The sequence below is a fragment of the Lepidothrix coronata genome, unplaced genomic scaffold, assembly GCF_001604755.1.
Source record: "Lepidothrix coronata isolate B3197 unplaced genomic scaffold, Lepidothrix_coronata-1.0 Scaffold46, whole genome shotgun sequence".
Taxonomy (NCBI): Eukaryota; Metazoa; Chordata; class Aves; order Passeriformes; family Pipridae; genus Lepidothrix; species Lepidothrix coronata.
The window spans coordinates 3996787-4017582 of NW_016690226.1; the positions used below are offsets into that span (position 1 = coordinate 3996787).

General features: G+C 38.8%; 1 protein-coding gene across 3 annotated transcripts in view; it reads right to left on the minus strand.

The window, feature by feature from the left end:
• Nucleotides 1-20796, minus strand: part of WARS2 (tryptophanyl tRNA synthetase 2, mitochondrial) — a 38284-nt gene that overhangs the window by 7971 nt on the left and 9517 nt on the right. For all 3 annotated transcript variants that reach the window (XM_017814874.1, XM_017814875.1, XM_017814876.1), the window contains exon 2: nt 10355-10612. In XM_017814874.1, coding sequence (XP_017670363.1) covers nt 10355-10612 — 258 coding nt within the window. The remainder of the gene's footprint in view (nt 1-10354; nt 10613-20796) is intronic.

Genomic DNA, 20796 nt, shown 5'->3' on the forward strand with positions numbered 1-20796 from the left:
CACTGGTTTCTCTTAATTGTCCTCACCAGCACCCTTCAGCCATCCCCTCTGCCCATAGTTTCAGGAGCCCTATTTAAGCTCAAGCCAGACTGTCCCCAGTTCTTACTTGAGCCATACTGCACTGCAGCATGTCTGGCAGTAAACTAACTGTAGGCCCTTCATAGAAGCCTGAGCTAACTACCAGGGAAAAAGAAGAGCTGGGCTGCTCCACAAAGCCATGTCTGCAAAGAGACAGGAGCAAGGCAGGAACAGTTATCTCCCTGACCAGGACAACACACGGGTGGTGGCAAGGGTGGTGGCAGTGACAGTCTGGTGATCAGCAGACACAGAAAGGTAATTAGTCACACCTGAGGACCCTAACCTGTCTGCAAAACAGGGATAATAGCAGAAGTCAAACTACAGGACAGCCTGAATTGAGGCTTAATTTGTCCCTCAGTTCTGCAATCCTATTAAAACTAATACTGATCTGCAAGTGAAAGAGGAGGTTCAGGCCTCCACAGTACCCTTTGCTACAAGGGTGGTTTAAAAAAGATAAGAAAAGATCCCACTTAAGCTCATGCAACAGATTCTTCATTTAATATTCAGGGGAAACTGTGATGATAGTGAAATTTTAATAGTTTCAGAAAGACATCAGACAGAGTGATTGCCCCCCTTCTGCTAAGAGAAAGATCTTCTACAGGTTGAGACAAGAAATGTGCTGTGTCAACAACCTCTGTTGGATGAATTCATGTTTAGCTTCTTTACATACACTCTTCAGCTTTTGCATTTCAAATATTCATTTCTGGATTAGTAAAAGAGGCAAGTATTGCTGATGCATATTCTTTAACTTCTTTCCTGTCATTCTGTCTGTTGTTAGTTAGCTATATCAACAATAATCATCAAAAGAAAAAAGTGACCAATGTTCTGCTCCTTTGCTTACATGTTTGATTCACTCTTTTCAATATTGGCAGGTTTGAATGTTTAAGAGCATGCTGTCTCAGGGATGTCCAAAGCTTCGTGCTTGCAACGTGATATAACAACCCAGATGGAAGGCAGTAAAAAGTGTTTGTTAGCAAGTAAGAATTACTAGCATTATTAATTGCAATTTATTTGTTGTTACATTTTAAATATAGTAATTTCCTAGCTAGCAGTCACTGGACTATTTTGGTCACCAATGTTGTGTAGAGGTATCTGACCTCAAGAAAACAGCTCAGTGGTTAGAAAAACATTTATGGTTGATTCTCTTTTTCTTCTTTCTGCCTTTCCTACAGTTTTATTTTTTGTAATTCCCTCATGCTTATTTGACCTGCAATCTTCTGCACACAAGACAAAGTGCAGTAAGATGCACCAAATATATCCTCTGCAAGGTACAAAGAGTAAATTGAACTTTATAGAAAATACTAAGGTCAAGACTCCTACTTCATTTAGAAGGAATCACCATCTGGTTCAAAGCAGTTTCTCATTTCTTTCTTCTAGTCACGGATAGAGAGGAGATGGTGCTCTGTTGCACTTGTGTTGACAAGGACTCTCTTCAAAAGCTATGCAGTCATTGATTCAGTTCTGTAAGACTTTGCTTCCACAGCCAAGACTGCACGTGAGTTTCAGTGGATCAGTGGATTCAACATTACATCAGTTACCAAAACACCAAGTGATCTAAACAGCATTTGTTGAGTCGAATACACAGTTCTGGGTCCTACCAAGTTATACTCATTTCTAATCCTCAAACACACACAGTCTCTTCCTAAGTAAGACTAAAGCATTAATATTGTGAGGGAAAAGCCTGATAAAAGGGGGAGAAAATATATAAAAGTGCACTGAAGGGTAGTGATTTCAGTTGGAAAAAAATTCAGTACTGGAGCCTAATGAGTTAACATTCATCATCCAAATTGCAGTAAGTGACTGTATGTTGGTGTGTGAATCAGGAGGTACTAGGATTAAACCACAAATCATTTGTCAGACTAAATCACGGTTTAAGCTACTGTGTTTTACTTGGCAAGACGGGCAAGTAGTTGCTGCATTTGGTTGGTCACCGTGTATCATTTAGCTACAGTATTCTATCACTTGGAATAAATTGGATAAATCTGGATACAAAGAAACTGGAAGACATGAAGATGTACACGACACCAGTAAAATAAATGCTCAATCTACTCTTCCTTTCACTGAGCAATACCAGTGGATCGCGATAGGAAGAAGCCATTCTCTCAGACAAACTTGATCAGCTTCTTGCCACAAGTCCATTTAAAACTCTGAGCAAACATCTTCATTAAACAACTAAAACATAAGAATGTAAGAAGTAAAACTGTACAACAAAGCGCAACAGAGGTAGCTGTAGCCCAGTGCTCTGTTTCCAGGAGTAGCAACAAGAGATGGCATTTAGGTCGAACACATGAGCCTACTGCTTCCTACAGTATCTTCCCCTCATACTTCTCCAGCATCCATAATTGTTGTACTAGGGAATATCCAAAGGTATTATCCCTGGCCCAGTCCTGTTAGTATCCAGGCTCCCCATGAATGCGTCTAATCCCCTTCTGAACTGGCTGATACTGCCCACTTCACAACCACATGTATCAATAACCTCCAGAGGCTTAAACCTGATGTGTAAAGAAACACCTTAATGTAGTTGCTAATTTATCTATCTTTGTTTACTACTTTTGAATGGCACCTGTTTCTTGTATTGCACAATTTAGTGAACAATTCCACGTCCAGCTTATTCAGTGTTTTTCTGATTTTGTAAACCTTAATTACATATACACCTCAGCCTCCTTCTCTTCAAACTGAAGCATCCCTGACTTCTGAATTTTTCCTTTGAAGGCAGGTACTCTATTTCCTCTTGTGTTAATTCCTCTTCTTTGTATCATATCTAATTCACTAGTTCCTTCTGGAGATGCAGACAGTAAAGCTTTACCCAACATTCAAAAAACGGGCACACTAAGGTTTTGTACAGTTACAAAACATCATTTCTGTCTTATTCTCAAAACCCTTTCTGGTAATATAGTGATGATGACATACTGTTGGTATTTTTGAAAATAATTTGTGCTGAGACAATGACTTCAGATAACACCAAGGTTGTACATTCAATCCTTGTATGGGCCATTCCCTTAAGAGTTGGACTCAATGATCCTTGTGGGTCTCTTCCAACCCAGAATATTCTATGAAATCCAGATCCATAAATTTATAGAAATGCCAATGATGACTCCAAGACCTTTTTTCCTGCGTTGTGATTCAGCTCAATAGTGTGTTTGACCTGTATGTCAAACTAGTTACATTCCTTCCTTGTGACCTGACAAGCCCAAGTCTGCATGGTCAGATTCCTCTTATTTTTTTAAAGCACAATTATTTAACAAAGGTGACTAGTTACAAACGATAATGAGTGGTTATCTAAAAGGCACAAACATTTCTGTTTCTTCACCTGGTTGAGTGCCCTGCTGCTCCCTCTTTGAAGATAAATAGTTTCTTAATTATTCACTTGTGTGGCCATTTGAAGTTATTAAACTCAGATCACAATTTACACTTGGATCATCTCTGGAGCGTTATATGCTGAAGTACAATCTCAGGGCTTCTCCCTGTAGATATATTATTTTGTCCGTGATCCAAACTGTTCCCCACCAAATTATTGTTGATATTCCCTGGCCACAGCCACAGCTGATGATATATACATGGAAAACCAATAGCTACTTTTAGTCCAAATAATTCTAGATGACTTCTCATGCTGAGACATACAGCTGAGGAGGACAGCAAGCAATGGGATTCAAGAACAAGAGTGGTAGAGGCATGGATACTGTAAGCAGATCTGAAAGCAGCTAAATCAGCAACACTGGACCTCAGCTTTCTGAGGTTACAATACAAAGCTGTGCACTGGCAGCTGGAATGGCTTCCTGCAAAAAGAGATGCAGTGTTTCATTGTCAAGATGAACTTCTTCAAGTTGCAACTTATCGCCCTTGTCTGTAAGGCACTGCAAATTTGCTGCACGTCTATTATATGGAAGCAGCTTCCCCTTCGACACTGTAACTTCATTATGGGTTATATTTTAAATGGGCAGTAAATTTAAAAGATTTTACTTTGACAGTGTAGAGGACAAAGTGGTCTGGGGAGGTAATTTGGATAGCTAGGTACTAAAAGAAATTTGAACAGAGAAGAGGAAGTGTCCTAAATTTAAAAAGAAATATAACCTTTTTTACGACTTTTGTCTCTTCTAGAAGTACCAATTAGCGCTTGCAAAAAATTCAAGAGACCTTTTTTTAAAAGCAGATGCTGCTCACTTTTTTTTTTTTTGAATAAGAGGTAAGATTTTATTAATGCCTCAGGTTGCAAGCAATATGTTCAAGATACAGACAGTACTATACAGCTAGAGAGAATAAAAGCCATAAACAAGACAAAAATAGACTGCTCTTGAATCAAATGTACACAGCAACTGAACATGCAGTGAGGTACTCTTATGGTCGAAAATTTGATGCAGTATCCTGAATTCCTGTTCAAAGAAATAATTCAAGAGTGGTTGGAATAAGTTCAAGGTCACAAAGGCAACATTTGATTTGAAGAACATGTTAAGCAATGTATTGAACTGGGGGTGGTTATCTAGTTATCTTTGGTAAATCTGTCAGTACTTAAAGCTTTCACCTTTACCTTTGAACATTTTAGTTACTTGTTTATTTTTGGCTAAAACCTACAGAAGTAAGATCTGTCTCTCCTTTCTGAAGAGCCTGACCAAGAATACTCCTACTGGAATCAAGTTTTACTGGTTATAAACCCTGACAGAGCACAGTAATGTGGCTGGAGCACCCTCTCCCTTCCTTTATTCATTATGAAATTAACTTATTTTCAGAAACATTCTCCTAGTCTAACCTTCAATACTGTCTGACTAATTAGTTTGGTTTGTCCAGAATTCTGGTGAAGAGAAGAACATATAACAGCTACATAATAGTATGAGATAAACCAGGTAAATTAAGGAAGAAAGAAAGAAAAAAACCCCAAATCCTAGTGAACCATGACTTTTTTTCCCACTGAGCTCTAGTTATGTCTAGTCCACTCCTAACAGGGAGAAAAGAGAGGAATAAAAGAAGCAGAATAATTTGCTAAATTAAACAGTCACATACTTCCTCTTATGACAGGAAGTTTTCAATGGACCATGCTAAATTAATGTACTTTAATGAATTTATAAGCTATGATGCAATGGAAGCTTTTCAGCCCCTCTGAAAATTGGACAAGAAGTAGCGTGAATCCATTCAAACTTTGCCCACAAAACAAAGCAGATGGATATTTCTGGAAAATAACAGCAGTGAAACAGTGCACACATTTATATTGTTGTTTCTTGGCTTTTGGAGTTAAGGCTAAGACAAATTGGCAAATTCCCACCTCCCAGAGTTACTGCTTCAATTTGCTTGCACACTGCAAGAACACTGCAGCTGATTATACTCAGAAAATAAATCACCCTATCCAGAAGGCTGAAAACTGCAATTTTCTGCCCAGAAACTGAATGTTACGTTGTCCAGAAACTCACAGGACTCCTCAGAGAAGCGTTCTTGCAGCATATCAACCACTGCCTGCTGAATCAACTCTGATGGAATTTTAGTTTCTCTTGGGACATTTAGCATGTGTCTACTACAATAGGTAGATGGACAGGAAAAACAGTCTGGGACCACATAAAAGCAAAATCAAGTTTCTAAAATTGTTTTAACTGTGAAACAGATGAGATACAAGATGGTCATGGGTAAAAACTGAAATGTGTATTGTACCCACCAGGAATCAGAGAAAATGGCTTACACCATATAAGTTTACCATGTGTGTAGATTGCATCCTGTCTTTCTTATTTCCCCCTCCCCCACATCCTACAGTTCTTTTTGTTTTTAATAAAACATTCTAAGTTTTATGAAAGATGACTGCTACAGCTTTTATCAGTTATGGCACAATTTAAGGAATATATTTTCTCTTTCTTCTAACATTCTCATGATACGTTGTATAAGTTATTATTCTGTTACTTCTTTTTTATGCCTAGTAGGCAAAGGCAGCCACTTAAAGCATATCTTGACATTATTTTCTCTAAGAGTAAAGAGGGTTTCATATATTTTGCAGTTGTATTCCAAATAAAAATGTATAATTTTGAAATAGGCACTTATTTTTATTCTTACTGAAATTGTCACTCTTCTATAACTTGCCTTTCTCCTTAAGAAAATATAATTAAACAATCTGTAACGAAAGAGCTTCTCTCACTGGGAGGCCATTCTACTGTCCAACATATTCCACAATTGTGTTTTCCTAGATACTCTAATTAAATGTGCTTGTTTATAACCCTTCACAGACAATGTGGTTCCAAACACTACTCTAATTATTCATCATCATCCTTCTTGCTTCTAAATATTTTCAAGTTATCATCACTTATTCTTTGTATCCACTACTTCCCTAAGCTCGGGTTCAAGTTTGTTTATGACAATTGAAGTATGGGAGGTATTTGGGGAACTGCAATTTATGGAGACAAATATACAGCCAGCCATTAACTTACTGTTTATACATGCTATAGAAAAATATAATCTACAAATGGTAAATTCTGAAGCATATAAAAATAATTTTCATGAAACTAGCACTTTCCATTTAGCTAATTTGGCTGTGATTTACACAACAGAACATAGTCCCTGTGCCCTCTAAACAATACAATAAAAATCAGCTTATGCAAAATTTCTCTCACTTTTTTTTCACTTCAGTTGCAAGGCAAGGACATCACTCAAATCAGTTCTGGCACCCCAACTCAACTTCACCTGTATCCTTACCATAGCAACACCTTTTGGATCTAGTATAACATGAGAGGTATCTGTTTTCACCACAATTTCCCCCAGAAATCTGTGATTAATATTGTCCAGACTTTTATCTCTTGGTTGTACTGGAAAGGACGATAAAATGTGGGAAAACTCTGGAGGCAGGTATTTCAGATAGCTCTGGATTAGAGATTTAATCTGCATAAACTTTCCTGTAAACAAAAGCCTACTGACAGTGAAACCCTTACCAAATGCACATGCCTTTTGGGAAACAAAGTAGCAATATTTTTTTCACATATGGCAAACATATTCCAGAGAAGCAACATATGCAGTGAAGTACAGAAAGAGTAAGCCAAACAAACAAATAAACAACAACAACAAAGAAACCCCTTTTCAGCAACTCTAGACCACTCTTGCCCAGGGTAATCCAAAGAAAGTGAGAGGACAAGCAGCGTTAGTGTCACATTAGTGACTGCATGAGCAGTCTCTCAGCGGGGCTTACCACTTTTGCAGTGCAAGAACTTCATTCTGCCTTTACTGCTACGGAATCAGGGTACTAATAGTCATTAGTTGTAGTGGGTTTAGGTGATTAAAACTAAAAGTTCTTAGACAGTAATAATTTTTTTGCATGATGTTTGTTTAAAAAAAAGAATAGAAATATTAATCAGAAGTAATTGCAGTAGCATTTCTGTGATCTACGGGTTTCGTAATTTTCTAGATAGAATTCAAAATAAAACAATAATTATAGCACACTAATCTACTGAGAATTCTCTCATTTATCAGTTTGATCTGGTATTGAATAAAACTACTTTGCCCATAATCAAATACCTAAACCAGCTCTCTATTTGCAGCTGCATTTTCACTGCTTTCCTGATGACCTCTGGAAATACAACATATTTCAGTATACAATCAGTTTTGGTTAATTTGCTTTACACCTCAGCCAAATGTTTGTAAACAAAAGTGTGGCTTTTTAGACCACCCTTGGAGACTGGTAGAGTGGCTGAAAAGGACAGGCCAGCTCATTTTTTTGAAAACTGAGCAATTACCAATCAAAATCAAGCAATAAACTTTCTTGATGAGCAATAACTGCAATCCATCTTACACCTACATTTTTAGGAACAATCATCTCGATATTATGACATTCCATAACATACTATTTCATTATCATACTAAAACAATAATCACATTAGCAAGGTTCCTGTCTCCTTTCCTCGCATCACGAGCTACACGCAGATATTCCTTTTAATTGCTTCCAGAGAAACATCTGGTCCCGCTGATGTAAATGAACAGACCATAGTGCATCTCTGGGTGTACCTGACCACTACATACAGCTTGAATAGACTTGGTTTTGGGAAGCTAACAAACCACTTCAGCCTGAACCAGTACTGAAACAGTCTGGATTCACAAACAACTATAGTAGTTCTTCTGACTGCAGTGTGATGATCTTTCAAAAATATGCTAGAATCAGTCAGTTTGGAAAGTTGTACTGATACATGCGTGATAAGTGTTGGTAAGAATATGGTTCAAGACACTAGACACAGCCCACACATTAAATCTAATGGTTTAGATTAAATAAGAAGAACCACCATTAAAGCTGGACAGATAAAGCCACACGGAAAAATTAATATATAAAGGTAGTCTATTTAGCAGAGGCCAGCCTAACCACTATAAGATAAAACAGAATCATATTTGGTGGAAGATAAAGCTGAACAGGTTGAAGTCTAACTATGTAAGGTTTTCATTGGTTGTTGGCTGTACTGGTAGAAGCATCACTGTAGAGGAGATGCATCACATACAGTCCTGTCCTCTCATCATTTTCTGAGTCTGATACTTTCTCTTTGGGGACTCAAAGACTCAGTCCCTGCATTATGATATTGTGAAAGATACAACATGCTTTCTGTGGCTGCCTGCAACGTAAAGATCCTCACTGATAATCTGTTGTCTTCATGGGAAGTCTGTGTGTTGGCTTTAGCAAGACCTGGAACGGCACTAATTTAGCTCTTAGACTTGTAGGAATATACAAAAAACAATACTGGAACTGATCAAATACCCACCTCTGACAGCAATCAACAACAACAACAACAAAAAGAATCTAAGTAAAGAAAAGCATGGATACTCTCCCATCTGTGATTTCAGCACCTCCTGCAGAGGTGGAATCTCAGTAATGGAACAGTCCCCAGATGATTTTTTAGATTAATTTGTTGACTCCTTTTCTGAATTCATACACATTTCAGCATGCAATGCATCCTGTGACAAGGGGTTCTGTAGACTGATCATGAGTTTCACAAAATGCAGCATTGTTTTGCTTCTTTTGATACTTGTCAGTTCACATTCTTCAGTGGATAAAACAACTGTTCCCTATTTTCTCCATTTCACTTGCAGTTTTATAAACCTTGACTTTATTCCTCTCTAAATTAATTGTTCAGTTGCTCGAAAGCAAGAAAAAAACCCAAACCTTCAGACTGGTTTTTACTGAATCACTGGCTTGTAACTCACCTTGAGATTATTCCAGTTAATGTCAGCCTCAATGACGAAGTTAAGTCAGAGAGCCAAATTAAAACCCAAGCTGGTAACTTATTTAAAATGCTAATGGGATTTGAAAAAAAAAAAAAGGATAAATTAATTTAAACATATCTTCACTAAAATTCTGAGCTAACATATTTAGAATTTTTTTTTTAATACTGAGGAAAAGTGAAGCAGGAAGTATATCTGTCTTCATATTTTCATTACCCACCAGGGACATGGAGCTATGATTGCCATTTGCAGTTTGATAATCACAGGAAACTCTGCCTGTGAAGAACCATGTTCAAAGGAAGAACGAAATACCATTTCATCTTACACTGATAAATTTCAGACACTGTGCACGCCACCTTTGCCGTCCTGCTGCAAGCTGGACATCCATTTAAGGATGTCTTCTCACGAGCAGAAACTATGACACATCTGTCTCTGTGGGAAATTACAGAAGTTTGCCAGTTTAGAGTCAGTAACAGAAAGTTAATCGAGCAAAAACTTAATTTGTGTTCCAGGAAAATACAGCATGTGATAGACTAGGGTGACATATGCCAAGTAGGACGGTAAGCCCAGTACTCCTTGGGATGGTCAAGAGAACCAAATAGTTCACATATGAATTATCAGATCACATGGAAAAAGGTACATATGAAAAACAGGTTATGGCCAAAGAAGGGGGAAAAAAAAATCCCTAGGAGTTAACCCCCTGATAATCATGCTGGAACTGATACAAAACTTACCATATCAATCACTTGTTGGAGATACTGTGCAGCTGGCAGAATAAGTGACAAGAGCCGATTCAAAACCATAGAAACATGTTTTACATGTTTTTATGGATACACAGACTACATTTATGCATTTATGAGTTAACCTTTTGCGACTAAAGTGAGACTTACAGAGCTAAATGAATGGTCTCCTAACAGGTCTTTTCAGTATTTTACTCATAACCTGCACAAACACCTAGCTCTGCTTCAGAAATTTACAGTGCGGACTTCTCAGTCATGATTTCAGGCGCTTCAAAATCACGGCAAAGGATAAGTTTAAAATCCAACACTGCTAATATTTCTAGGACCACCAACACAAAGATGCTCATTCATTAACAAGCGTGGAAAGCACTAACCAGTGACTGTCGGAACAGGAAACACTTCTTTGGGTCAATACCACAGGCAAGGATGGCGGCAGTGGTGTCCAGTATGTTCTGGCGCAGGACAGCTGGCTCCTTGGGCATGGTGAGAGAGTGCATGTCCATAATGCTATACAGCACTGAGCTGTACTCTTCCTGCAGATTCACCCAGTTCTGAATGGCTCCAAGGTAGTTACCCAGATGAGGTGTCCCGGTTGGCTGGATACCAGAGAAAATCCGATCCACGACCATATTCTGTGGCAAAGCATTGGTAAAATTAACACACGCCTTTTTTTGGACAGATTCTTTTATATTTAAAAGTCATTAAAAAAGCCTCATTTATGTCTGTGTCTTCTCTCCTCAGCGTATTAATGTATAAATTACCTCAGGATTGATAATTGCAGCAAGTCAGTTAAAATACTCTATCTTACTGCAGAGAGACTGACAACTACCATAATTTTAAGTTGTCAGACTGCATATGCAAAAAACGATAGATGTAGACAGGATTGGTGAAAAGCAGATCTCAAAAACCAAGTAGTAGATTCTTTCAGCCTCTTTTGCATTGAAGTTGTATGTTTCTCTTTAGTTTCTATACCTGCATTTCAGTTTCTATATCCATTCTGATACAGAAACTTAGGATCACAGTGTAGAGAAATTCAAACATTTTTGTTATAAACTCATGCAGTGTCCCAGTAGATTGCCATCTTAACTCCCATGAACGCTGAAATCTTATTTTTCTAGCTGCAGAGAACATTTTGAGCGGTTCCTGAAAGAAATCTAGTTCTTGACCTACAGGTTAAAGAATAATGAAAGAGATCATCAAAGTTCTGAAACTACCTATCCTGACAGCAGTAGAGTTTTTAAAAGGGCTCTACAAAGAAATACTGCTATAGCTCAAGATCACACCTGGAATACTGTCCATGCATCAGGATCAGTAAAATGTCAACATCTGAACAGAGTTCACAGAGAAACGGAAAAAAAACAACTGAGAAGCTGAGACTGTGAGCAAAGATTAAAAAGCTTGAAACATGTATAGCTTGGCTATGTGACAGTTACCATCTTAGAAAGTTTGTTTTCCTGCATCCCAGTCCTCCATCTGACCATTTTCTCAGAGTCCCAAGCTGTCAGCAAATGATCAATTACCTCCCCGACCTTTCCAAAGAATTCCACCATATTCAGAAGTAGCTCAGCAATGTTTTATGTGTAAATGTTTGTTATATGCCAAGTTGTAAGAGCATGCAAGACTGCTCGACTTACAAATGAGGGTCCCCCAAAACTTCAGCAAGGAGTCCAAGTCACAAAGCTGCACAATACAAACCTCAGAGTCTGTTGTGCGACAGGAACATCAACTTCATTATGCCTGTGGCTGCATGATTTTTTTCCTGCTAAATTTTATGAGCAACATCTATAACTTAGCAGGGAGAATTTACTTACTGATGTAGTCTGTTTTCTTTTCTGTGAATCTTCTACAAATGTGTGTGGGAGAAAAAAAAGTCATACAACTATTAAACCACACAAAACAGCAGTAAAAGTCAAGGCCAAGTACCATTATTTTTAACTATTAAAAAAAGGACTTCAAACTGACTTAATTAATTTTGACTCAGACTCAAGAAAAATTAATGAGAAAGTGTTTCCAAGTGGAATAGGAATTTTTTTTTTAAAAAAACATGATCTATACTTCAGAAAAGCCTTGCTTATTTCCTTCAAAATTTGCTGAAAATTTTTCTGCTTTCAAAGTAAGCCTGTTTTTCAGATCATGACAATTTTGTCATCCAACGTTTTAAGTGTTTGTGCTGACAGGCAAGAGCGGGTTTGGGCTAGCTGCCATGCTAATTTCTCCTGCTCACATAAATGACTACACATTTAAATCTTGGTGGTAACCCCTTCACCCCATCCCAAATATCTTCTTGACTTCTAGTATATTGTTGAGTCAGTTTCTAAGTGCTCTTGGAGAACCTCCAGCACAGGAGCTGCAAGGTAGTCACTGCAATGAAAAGCACACCATTTCCTCCAACAGCAATTCCAACTTCCAGCCCTTCTGCTCCAGTCCTTGACCACATATGCCTCTTTTCTCCATTACACAAAAATGGAATTATGTTAATCAATCTCATTTGATTGCTTGTTTTCCTGGGAACCTACATCAGAGCATTTCTCACCACTCACAGAACCCACTCACCTCCCACTAAGCTACTATCTGGCCTAAGGACTGCAGACAGCTTCTTCTTAACACTGAGAAGGGCCAGGTGCTCACCTACAGAAGGAGACATACAGCATTCCAACGTATATAAATAAGTGAAGTCTTGCAGAAACTTGGGTAACTTGGAATACATTTGGCTTCAGAGCTGTACTTCTATTACTATGGGCTTAGAGCAGTTGCTAGGCAATGCAATAGGTACTTTACAGGCATAACATTTGTTTCTTGCTTCCCATATTTCTGCTCTTCACCAAGAAAATGAGAAATCAAGAAGAAAATCAGGCTATAAATAGATGATCCCTAAGATGGTGTTCTGCCCTTAAAGGGACCCCAGAACAGCCGGTTATTTATCAGAGCACGTAACCTCTTCTCATCTTCCTGTCTCCCCTTACTCAGTACCAATCCTGATACTCCTTCCCACAGTTGTTTCTCCCCATAGTGCTGCTTGCTTTCCAGTGTCCATTTAATATGCCTGTTTAACCACACTCTTTGCACAGGCTACACTTTTCACAGCCCTACTCTCCATCTCCTTATTGGAGAGTTTCATCCCTCCTGCATCATCTTCTTCCTCCACTTGTGCTTTCCACCCCTTGCTTCCCAAAAGAGTTCTTGCATGGTGTATCAAGACAGTAAGAAGGCACAGAGAATGCCATATGGTGAGGTTATTACTGTTATTACTATTATTACCAATGAAGCTATTACTGCCTTGACTCCAGTGACTTTGTATAAAATATGTTTCCGACCTGCACAGTTAGAAAAGCTAAGAAACTTCATAATGTGCTAGAAATCCACTGTGGATGTGCATCAGGTAAAGTATGCTAGGATGACCAAGTTAAAGCATGGTGAAGAAACCTTCACATCTTTCAAGTGCAGCCTAGTCAAAGACAGCATCACCTGAAATGGCTCTTGATGTTATTCCTTCTTTTCCCTGGGACCCTGAAGCTAGTGCTACTTCAGTGCAGAAGCTGCTCTACCCCTTGGGATAACTGCCTGTTATATCAGAAAGCAGGAATTTATGTGCAGTCAGCAGAGATCAGCTCATGTGTCAATACCATGACCCAAAAAGAGCTGAAGACCCTGACTCTGTGGAGAACAGTTCTGTCTAGAAACCTCGTCAGTCCCCAAGTCACGCAGCAGCTGCAGTTCCCTGCTTCATATGCTTCCCATAACATGTTATCTGCCTTTATCTGCCTTTTCTCTTCCCAGATCACTGTCCAGTTTGTAGACTATGCCACTATGAACATATTGGATGTTCCCAAATTTAAGTATAATACACTCAATACATAAAAATGCAACAGTGACATTTAAATAGGCAGTTTGAGAACATCTTTCACCAAGAAAATCCAAGACATCAGTCTCTTAACATAACCTGTACATTCAAATACTGCACTAACTCCGAATATTCAAAGGTTCACAATGAGCTAATGAAAAGTAGATTTGTTGTAATACCACATAAGTTAGCATCTGGTGATACACTCCATGTTGAAAAGAAAACACCCAAGTCCAATGTAAAACGGACATAGTTTCATATAAAAAGAGAAAAAAGTTCTCTGTCTATCCAGTAAAGAGAATACCTGTGAAGGCAAGCATGACATCTGTAATGGTGCTTTGTATGTTCGAATGGTAAACAACTACTTATAAAAGGGTTGTTCAGTATAAGGGCAATAAATAGCAAGTTAAACATGAGAAACAAACAGTAGCAGTATTATACTGAGTCTAAGCTCAGCAATTACTTAACCTAAAGTATGGAATTTGCAGAAACAAGTAAATCCAATAATGAAAACTGAGCTATGCTGAATCTGAGTAAAGCACTAACAAATACATTACAAAGGACCCACACTGGCTCCCAGCTGAGGGACCAGTTGACTAGAACTCTTTCATCTTTAACTCCTTTGATTCCATTTAACAACATAAAGCATGACAAGTTACAGCAAATAGGGTGGCATGAAATATTCCATTGTGTTAGCAGAAGTCTATATTAAAAAAAGCCTACACAAAACACCCTCAAATGAATCTTGGATTTCTCGCACTAAAAATATACAGAGAACATTGCTCCTTTGGAGAGAGTTTATGTTCCCTGTTTGTTCACTCCGTGAGAAGCAGCGGGCAGCATAGCAGCGTGGCAGGGGAGTTCTGCCTCGTACCATGAAATCATGGGGCTGGAATGCACTTCAATGAAGCTGTTAGGTCAGGGGATGGGAGCTGTGTGCTTGAAAGTACTGGAGTTGGAAAAGGATAAAAACAAAAGGAGTGAAGACTTCCCAATGGAGCAGAGTGAAAGCCACAAGACATGCAGCTCCAGCCCACAGGCACTCACTCATTCAGACATCTGTAGTAAGCACAGTGTGAGCCTGCTGTTCGTATGTTTAACTCTGTGTGGTGTGTGCACCTACACCAGCAGTGCTTCATGTTAATCTTCATTCCTATTAAGAGTGTAGTAACTGACAGATGATTTAACATCTACTATTTTTTATCTCTCAATTAGACTTGCATGGCAGTTCCAAACACCACAGTGCATTTCTCAGCCGCATTACCAAACAAAGCTTGATCCAAAACCTTTTAAGATTCAGGTGTTCTCTTACCTAACCTCCCTTTTTGCAATGAGATAAACAACTGCTGCTCCTTATACTGAAAAACTGTCAATATCCAAATGCTCTCAAACCATCAGGAATAATCATTTCATTCTTGCCCCAGAGTAGGATGGCTAAAGTCTTATCCTGAAATCCTGCAGTATGGCCATACCCATCTTCAATGCAAAAGAGTATACTGGGAAAGATGATAGCTTCCAAAATCCAGTGCTTCCCTCTTGGACCAAAGAAGAGCTTTTCTCAGTACGCCACACTGGCAGTAAGGAGAGCTACAATTGTCAAGGCCTCAATTCAGCAGTCAAAAGCACACTCACATTCCCTTTCATGAGATAAATGTGTCAGAACCAGAAGATGCACCAAAGCTGCTACAAATAAGAAAATATGCACATAGATGAAAACATCCCACACCACAACCAATTCTTGGTATCTGGATTATAGATTTCATGTTTAGCATTATAAATTCTGTGACTGTTGAACACAAGTATTTACCCGTTGAATACATGTATTTGCCTGGCACAGTTAGCAGAAAGCTGCTCCTCAAGTATGTAGTAAAATCAGCGATTACAGAGTTCCTCTACTTCACAAGAGTTACTCAAATAAAATCAAGTGAAAGCATTCACAAGACTCAAGTTTTCAGAACCTCTCTTCTTTATAACTCCACATAAATATTGCCACACACTTGAAATGACAGCAGACAAGCTACAGTTATAAGGAAACTTTATGCCTAAGCTTTCATCTCTTTCTGGGTTTTAAAACCAGAAAAACTTAGCAGCCATTCAAGGAAGTAGGAGAAAGCTGCCAATAGACAGACAATTCTCAGCATTGCTTTCTCCTTTTAATTGGGCATAGGAATGTTATACAATTACGTAAAAGTATATATAAAAATTTGGCTGGTTACAGTCCAGTTAAGACCTATTATTTAACACAACAAACCATAAAATGACCACATAAATCCTGCCCTAGAGGTACAAAGGCAGTGCATTCAGCTTCTCAATCTACCCAGTGATGGGGGAGACAGACATATTTTCAAGAGTTGCACTAGCCAAATATAGATATATAAAAATCAAATCCCAAAGAGTCTTTTGCTAATTATATCTTTTGAGTGACTGAAGGTAAGGACAAAGCTTCAAAGTAACTAATTTCTTTGGACTTCATTCATGATTCTATCCCAGCAAGCTAACTGATGGGAGATAGGCTTATGCCTCTATCTGCAATATATCTAATAAATATTTTCATCTCTAAACTAAAAAAGAAGTCCTGCTCACAAGCTCACCTTTGGGTTGAAACACAAGCAAGAGATTTCAGACCCAAACCCTACACTGCTGCAGAAAATTATGACAGTATTACAATAGCAGCTGCAACAGAAATCACCCCACAACCCACAGTGGTGGTTAACATTCACATGCTATAGTATTTAGCTGCTCTGCTTTATTTTAACAGCTATTTAGTCGGGGCAGAACAGGTGAAGAGCCAAGTGAGATCCACAGCATCAGAGCTAATTCTAAACACAGGTGGTGGGCATGACAGAGAGAGCAGGAAGTCGACAGGAGAATCACTGCTGACATTTGTGACAGGAAAGATTGATGGCTTCCCTCTCTAGTTTTCCCCACTGTGTAGGCACACAGGGGGTGGGGGAAAGGGACGGAGAAGCTGCTGTGCTGGCGACATAACACACCACAAGCCTCCACAGCACCAGCACTGATTAATGAGACTGGAACGACACAGGAAACAGCAAAGGATCATTCACAGACTTTGCTCTTCTTGTTATAATTTTATTTGTGGCGATTTGTTTTGCCCTAGCTGTCCCAAACTGAAGCAAGTTCAAATTTGTGAGAGGAAAAGAAAATGTCAAAGGGAAGAAAAAGCAGCATTAAGCAAACACAGACATAAGTAAAACACATAAATTGGAAAATCTGAAATTTCAAACACGAAGATCCTCCCAACTGGGATCAAAAAGGGAAGAAAAATAAAACAAAACAACACAACCGAAAACTTGTTCCAAACTCAGACACAAAAGAAATTCTCTGGCTGACAAAAGTCACCAACTACTGCATCTTTGCATCTATCTACAATCCTTTTATTTCCCTCATTAATACTTTGCAACTTCAAAGCTCTCATTGCTTAAATAATATGCTTGTCTGTTAATACTGGCTTAGCAAAACCTGTCTTCAGACAGTTATTGAGCAGCAAAATGAAGGGAAGCCAGACAAGTCAGATTTTACTAGCTAAAGCATAAATTTTAAAGCCTAATTGGGACAATCTAAGTGTTAATGTTATTAGAAAAAGAAAAAAAATCAGGAAAAGGGAAACTTGAGAGCAGTCTATGTACTACAGACTTTGCTTCAATTACTGTTTTTAAAGGAATTACTTCTCTGCAAACTTGCTTAAGAAACTTTTAAACATGTTTATCATGATCTGATAATTCAATACGTCAAATTCATCTGGTACAAATGCTATTTCAACATACTTAATTCTTAAAATGAGGGATTAAAGAGCTAACATTAAATTAGAAAGAAACATATTTACAAGTTTTCAGATAAATAGCTCCTGAGAAAAGATTAACTCATTGCCCAGAAACTGAGATTTAAACAGCACTGCCTAGTACTCCCTTCTTGAATGTCAAATGCACTCATATTTAAACTTCAGTAAGATTTTAATATTTATATTTAAAATGAGAAACACATTTAAAGGAGGAACATTTACAGCACATACTAACCCCATCCCATAAATTTAACTCTGCCCTCTAGGGCTAGCAAAAGAATTCAGTATAACTGTGTTTGGGTTAGGCTGCCCTCTCACGCTGCCTTGTTAAAGATGACTAAGCAAACGGATCCTTTAATGTGGTTCGCTGCATCCCGCAAATGTATTCTCTCTTTATGAGCTCCGCGTGCCACTCATCGTGCTAATGGCAGCTGCACTGACAGACACGTTATCTACAGCAGGTGCCACAGTCTGTGCTGCCATGCACCAGAAGGTACCTCTGGACCTAGGACAACTGCAGACCCTTCCCTCCCATGTCAAGTGAAACAGGTTATATGAACCCTGGCTAGGGGACTTGGAAGCAGCCAGCAATATGCTGGCTCAGAAGGGCTGGCTCGAGTACTCTGAAGAGGCCCTGGGACAAGAACTGGTGATAACATTTGACAGAGCAGGAAGGGTTTGTGCACAGCTGGTGAAAGAACCATGCACTGGGTCTGCCTGCAGCCAATGGCAGTCACCAATCTTACTCTTATTCTAAACCACAATCTCTTTCTGAGCAAGGACACGGCTTGACAGTTTTACTTTTTGTCCTGTGCTTCTTACAGTTCTCCACATCAACTTGAAGGCCAGCATGTTACAGCTCCCATTCAAAGCTGAGCCATTCCTCAGCTACAGAGCAGGTCCAGTGCACACTGACACAGGCACTACTACCCCCTGGTTTTCAAAGGTGTACAAAGAACTGCAATTAATGGTCTCAGATGCTGCCTGATGCAGCCTTAACCCTGCATTAAATATTCTTAAACCATTTACTTCCCCTTTTTAAGCTGAGGCAATAAATCTTCTCCAATCAAACTACCTAACCACAGACATTACCTGCAGGCCTTATCAGTCCATTTCACCTAGACCCAGTGACAGGCTAAAGGAATTAATAACAACATGTTTTTACAACTACCACACAAGGAAGGTGCTAAGAGACAAACTAAATTAGTGCCTTGTTGACAGGAGGCTTCAGAGGAAGCTGAGTGTGGTGAACTATTCTGACCAGACAGGCAAGGCATGAAGGTCAGGTCAGATCAGTACATGCTGCTTCCAAATCCATTAGATGATGCACTCAATGCTCACAGCTGAAAACTCGACAGATATGGTACTGCAGGTATTGCTTGGAAGAGGTAGCACAAGGGAAAAGGTGAGAGAGCAGAGCGACAGCCTTGTCACACTGTAGAGAACAATCCTAAGACACAAATCCATATAAAAACTAATTTACTGTTCATTGAACGATGTATCTGAACCAGCAACAACCAAGGTTTTCAGGCACAGGTGCCTCCTGGAAACAGCTCTCAAAAGCACCCAGCCTTCTGCTGCCTTCCTCCTGATCCCGTTGCAGCCAGTGGCACAAAGCACACTGGCATGGAAGCACTGGGCCCAGAAGCACACAGACAACCTCATGCTCCACTCTGTGACCTCACCTAAGTGGAGTTACTCTGTATCAGTCAGCTCAACTTCAATTCACGGAAAAATACAGGAACAAATAACGAACTTTGAAGAAACTACATAAATAATGGCAAACAGCAGTATTTCTCAAGAACTAGTGATGTCAGATCAATCTGATAACCTTCTATAGCACCAGAGATGCTAGAATGGAGAAACCAGTACTAAAGGTTATATCCTGATTATCATTTAGTTCCAATATTACCTCAGTTTCCAACAAGCTAGAGAAATGGCACCATTTATTATATGCTGGAGGTGGAACCGGACAGAAAAAAACCCCCAAAAACGAAAAGAGCACTTATTGATGGCTTACAGTCGTTGTCAAAAGATATATCAAATATAGTTTTGCAGGGTTTTGTCCTAGGTCCAGTATTATTTGGTATTTTAGTATCTCTAATAGTAATCTGGATGTTGAAATAGAGTATTTGTTAAACCTGCAGACAAAACAAAGTTGGAAGGATGGTAAGGGCTCAAAATGATCTTGACAAAGCAAAGAAATGATCTGAAAAGCAGAATGCTATTCACCAGGCAAAAATACATGGATCTATACAGAAAAGCTGACTATTCAACCACACAAACACAGGAAGAACAGCTGTCCAGGCAACAACTGCAGAACAGGATCTGGGGTTTGTAATATTTTAGAAGGTGAGTATGAATCAGTATCATGCTGCTGCAAAGCCACAACATTTATAAATTACACCAAAAATTGCACAGGAATTTATGAATAGGATTAAAATCCAGAAGACAGAAAACAATTTGCTCATCTTACTCAGGATGAGGATGGCCTCAAGCTGGAGCATTTGGACAGTTTTAGGTCCTGTATTTCAAAACAGTGGTAGAAAGAGGCCATAGAAGTTCAATCAAGTCCAGTAAATGTCTTAAGAAATAAGACTACAGAGGAAAGCCTGAGGCTTTTTTAGTCCAGTGAAAGGAAGATTGTGACAGTAAAAGGTCTTAAATGCGCCTTAAATGCATATGACTTTGGGACCATGGTTAATAGGGTAAGAAACAATGAGTTTAAGTTGCAGTAAGGATTCAGATCAGCTATAAAGAAAACTTTTCAACAGTAAGAAAAAGAAAGCATTTCAGAAGAGAGCTTAGAGAGGTTCTTTATATATAAATGTATATATGCGATGTGTTGATAAAGATGTAGGGGCAGTTAATTTTTATTTTGGCCATGGGAAGCACCACCTCCAGCTGGGTCCGTTGCAGTCCTCTGAGCCTATAATCTCATTAAGATGATTAAGATCAAAGTGAGATGACCAAAGAGGAGAGAAAATAAATCAGAATTCTATTTAGACAGGCTAGATCTCCCAGCATTTCAAGATTCAAGTCCTTCTACCTGCATTCAACAAAATTTAAGAATTGAGGCCTTTTCACAGATAGCAGCTGAACACTGATATGTTTTGCAAAACTATTTCATGTTCTTAAAAGATGTGAACTGCAACTTAACATTTAACACTTGTAAA